The sequence below is a fragment of the Falco biarmicus genome, chromosome W, assembly GCF_023638135.1.
Source record: "Falco biarmicus isolate bFalBia1 chromosome W, bFalBia1.pri, whole genome shotgun sequence".
Classification (NCBI taxonomy): domain Eukaryota; kingdom Metazoa; phylum Chordata; class Aves; order Falconiformes; family Falconidae; genus Falco; species Falco biarmicus.
Window position 1 is genome coordinate 8,130,157 of NC_079310.1, and position 4,147 is coordinate 8,134,303.

Below are 4,147 nucleotides of genomic sequence, written 5' to 3' on the forward strand. Positions count from 1 at the left end.
TAGTGAAAAAGCAGCCATTTGACTGGAGGGAGCAGCACCAAAAAGCCACAAGCCCGCCTGGGGTGGGCTCGATGCGGTAATAAGAAACAAGAAACGGTACTTCTCGCGACAACAGCCTCTTGTGGGACCTCGTTGCCCGCCCGCAGGGTCGCAGCACTACGCGGCACAGCTGCCTCCGCGGGCTCGCCCAACGTCTTCTCCCTCCACCCCCAGGTCGGATCCCTCCGCGCCCCGAGGGCACGCAAACTCCCTGAGCCCCGGTAAGCACCCGGTCGACGAGGGCGGACCCGGCGAGGGGGCGGCGACAAGCGAAAACGACAGGCGAGCCAGCCAATCGAGACGCGGGATCGGCCGGCGGCGATCTGGCGGCCCAATGGGCGCCGCGGAGGGGCTGGCCGAGTGGCGGAAGCGCGGGGGCGACTACGGGCGCTGTCGTGGCTGACGAGGTTATTGGAGCGCGGGCCGCCCGGCCCGGTGGCGCCACTGCTGCCTTCGGAAAGATCATCGGCAAGGCGCTTCCCCGCCAACGTCACCTACGAGGACGAGGAGGTAGCCGCGGCTTTGCTCTGTGCGCGGTTCCTCGTCGCTTCGCTTCCCTTCCCCCTTCCTTCCCCCTTCCTTCCCCCCTCCCTCCCCCCTCCCCCCCGCGCTCGCAGGCACCCTGAGCCGGACCCGTTGCGCGGTGCCCGGCAGCGCGGCAGGGCGGGTGGCGGCGTTGCTGCGGGTGGGTGGAGGGACGGGGCAGGGGGCGGACGGGGCCTCTCTGGGTTGTGGCGCTCTCTGCTGCACCATCCCATAAACATCGCGCTGCTTCTGTGCCCCCTCCCTCGGCTGCCGCGGCGCGTACTGGGTTGCCGGTGCTGTCCGGCTCGCCTCGCTTCCCAGCCCCACCGTGTCCACGTGCGCGTGCAGAGGAGGGCCTCTGACGGTAACGCGCTTGGTGGCAGCCGCAGGCGCTTGCCGCGTGATATCCCTTTGGCGCTGCAAGTCGTGCAGAGTTTGCTGCCGAGGGATGGGAGTGGTCCTGCCGCGCGTAGGGCGATAGTCCTGAAACCTTGGATAAAGCGCACGCAGTCAGTCTCCTCGGGGATTCCGGCTGTGCGTACGTATGTATGTCAGCAGTGAACGTCTGAGTACTGACCGTAACGAGTTGGTCCTGCCTAGGAGAAAGGCAGGTCTTGATGTGCCTCGTAATAGCATTATAGGGATTTCACAGCTCTGCTGTGCTAGGCTTTGGTTCTGAACCCCCAAACTGGATTGTTAAAGCAAAGAATTGCAGCTTTTCTTATCTTTCTTGAAAAAAATCTAGAAGCCGGTCATCCCGCAGGCTGCAAAAGCTTCCCGGATCTTGTTTCTGTGGTGAAGTGGGACCGTGCCAAGAGCGTGCTTGCAAGGTTCACGGGTGCTGGCGCACCACAACGCGCTAGGAACTGGAGTGAGCCGCTTAGACTGTGGGGAAGGAAATGCAGCCGTTACCTACGCGACGTTAACTTTAAGGCTGTGTCCCGTATCGTGTTGTTATTGAAATGCTGAGGACTAGCAGTTAGGGATGTCTTCTGCTTCTGAAGGTAGGGTTTATGCGCGGTACAGAAGACAGACTCGTACTATGCGCTGGCAGGCTTCCTGTGATTATGCTTTTGTTCAGTACTTGAGCTCCCTGTAGCATGGGAAATGGATGGCCGCTCATCTTCCACTTCACCAAGTTCTTTGCCGATTCAGTTAAGCCATTTGTCTCCTGCCTCGGCGTGGACCCCATCGAATAGGAAAACCGCTTAGGAAACGATCGACCCAAATGACAGCATACCGCAGGTCGCTAATCTGAAGTACTGGCCCGTCTCCTTGCCCCCGTCGCCTTGCGTGCCGAATCCCACTTCTGGAGGGGGCTCTGTAAATATGTTGTATTCTGTGTATAGAAAGTATTAGTATCGCGTAAGGAAAAACCTCAGCGTTTTCACTGTTTGCTCTTCCTCCAGTGCCTTGCGTCCTGTGATCCTTCACCGCGAGCTCCGATGCTTTTCCTAGTCGTGCCGAAGGAGCCAATTACCAGGTTTTCTGAAGCCGAAGATTCTGGTGAATCCGTGAGTGCCGTGGAAGCTTTCTGTACGCTAAACTGTACCTGTAATTGGTTCCGAATTTCCTAGGCTCTTTCCCATTCCCCCCCTTTTCCTCTCGATAGGGCACAGTAGGCTACTGTGGGCTTTCTGGCGCTATAATCTTTTGCCTCTAGCTTGTAACGGAGTTGAGCTTTTTGACTAAAAGGAGTGATATAAAGCAATGCTCAGCCCTGGGCACGTACTTCCGGTGCAGAACGCGGCGGTGTTTTTTTGGAGCGCAGTCTGGTGCCTGTTGTCGTGGTTTAGAAGCGAGAGTAGTAGTACTTCTTCTGATACGGAGAAGAGGGCTTGGGGGTTTTTGGCAGGTCAGGGGCGAGGAAGGGCAAAGCTGGTTGAGAGGTGCTGGATGCTTCGCTTTGAGCGACGAAAGTCAGGTTCAGAGACTTTGTAAACCCACGCAAAAGGCAGCCTAAAGTTTATTTTCCACCAGAATTGCTTGTCTTGCCTGAAGCTATCACGGGGGCTTTAAACCGGAGACAAACTTGGCTTCTGTGGCTGTTTTGTAGTCCGTTACCCTCTTGATTCCCCACACACACACACACCCCCACCCCGGTAGAGCGCAGAGTCGCTCTTTATAGCTTTGCTTGGAAAACGTCAGTTGCGGGTGGACGGGCGGGCAGGCGGGCAGACGGTACTTTGAAGCGCACTGGTTGAATTGCTAGGAATTGGCTACCTGGTTTCTCTGGGTGGTTCTCTGCTCTCGTTCCTTCCCTCCCTGCCCGCTCCCTTCTTTGTTTATTTTTTTTATTTATGGTTTTGTACTTCCTTCTCCAGCTTCTTGGGCATTTAATGATTGTTGGCAAGAAGCGTGCTGCTCACCTGGGCCTGGCCAGTGGATTCCGGATGGTTGTGGATGAAGGGCCCGAGGGTGGGCGGCCTGTCTATCACGTACACCTACGTCTTCTGGGTGGCCGTCAGTGGGGCTGGCCGCCTGGCTAAAGATTTTTGCACCGCCAGAGTGGCTGCACGTGTACAAATCGCCACTGAATGGATTTCATCTGTTGCCCGTCGGTCTAGCCGCTGTTGATGTCTGATTTTGGGTTTTTTGTGGCGTGTGTCTGTGGAAGGTAGTAAAAGCTTTGAGCAGCAGTTGCACAATAAAGATTTAACATGGGGATATCATCTCTGTCTTGTGCGTCTTACTGAGGGAAACGGTTCTGCAAGTTAAAACGGTGTCTCCCCAGAGCGTAAGTATGTGGAATGTTTCGGTCTGTTAACAGCGTTCTATAGATGGGCAATGATTTGCCCAGTCGCTTGAAGCGTGACGCTGGAAGCGCTTAGCAGTCTCCTGCGTCTTGTAGGAAGCCAACTCTTAGCTTTTGGGAGGCGGGACGCAAACGTACGTAGAGCCAGCGTAGGCTGCTGCTAAAACTTTAGAGACTACTGTATGTGACGCTACAGGCGTGCCATACGAGGGTGGCTTTGGCACAGTGCAACGTGTCGGAAGCATCCAACTCCCATTGGAGCACTTCTGCAACGGCTGTGTGATATGATAAGGCCCCGTTGATCTCCCTTTTCTGGTGAGGAGGGAGAAAACAATCGGCCTGAATGGCAGCTGTGGTGCTTCCATAGCACAGTGGAATCTCTCCCTTGTCAGTTTGGGTCAGCTGTCCTGGCTCTGTCCCCTCCCAACCTCTTGCCCACCCCCAGCTTACTGGGCTGTGGGGGTGGGGGTGGTTGGAGAGGCAGCCTCCATGCCGTGGGGAGCACTGCTCAGCAGTAGCCAAAACATCGCTGTGCTCTCAACACCCTCCTAGCTACAACTACAAAGCACAGCACTATGAGGGCTGCTATGGGGAAAGTTACCTCCATCCAAGCCAAAACTACATCGCGGGGAGATGGCAAACTTCATCTTTCTTTAACGGCTGTTACAAAAGGGAGATGGGCACGGGAAAGCAGGGCGATCCTTCGTGGCCCTTGAACAGCATGTTACTGAGGCATCCGAGACGCCCACTGGAAGGCGTCTTCATCTCTTCTATATCCCCAAGCGATCAGGTGAAGTTTGGTAAGTAACCCTTTATTTAATCTCCCCG

The 4,147-nt window shown here is 56.0% G+C and overlaps 1 protein-coding gene across 1 annotated transcript; it reads left to right on the forward strand.

Annotated features, from left to right (window-relative positions):
• The first annotated feature begins 385 nt into the window (after nt 1-385).
• On the forward strand, nt 386-3,236 carry LOC130142066 (adenosine 5'-monophosphoramidase HINT1-like). Its single transcript, XM_056323496.1, has 3 exons — nt 386-549; nt 1,974-2,078; nt 2,889-3,236. The coding sequence occupies exons 2-3, from the start codon at nt 2,010-2,012 to the stop codon at nt 3,051-3,053; spliced, it is 234 nt and encodes a 77-aa protein (XP_056179471.1). The 5' UTR covers nt 386-549; nt 1,974-2,009; the 3' UTR covers nt 3,054-3,236.
• The last annotated feature ends 911 nt before the right edge of the window (nt 3,237-4,147 follow it).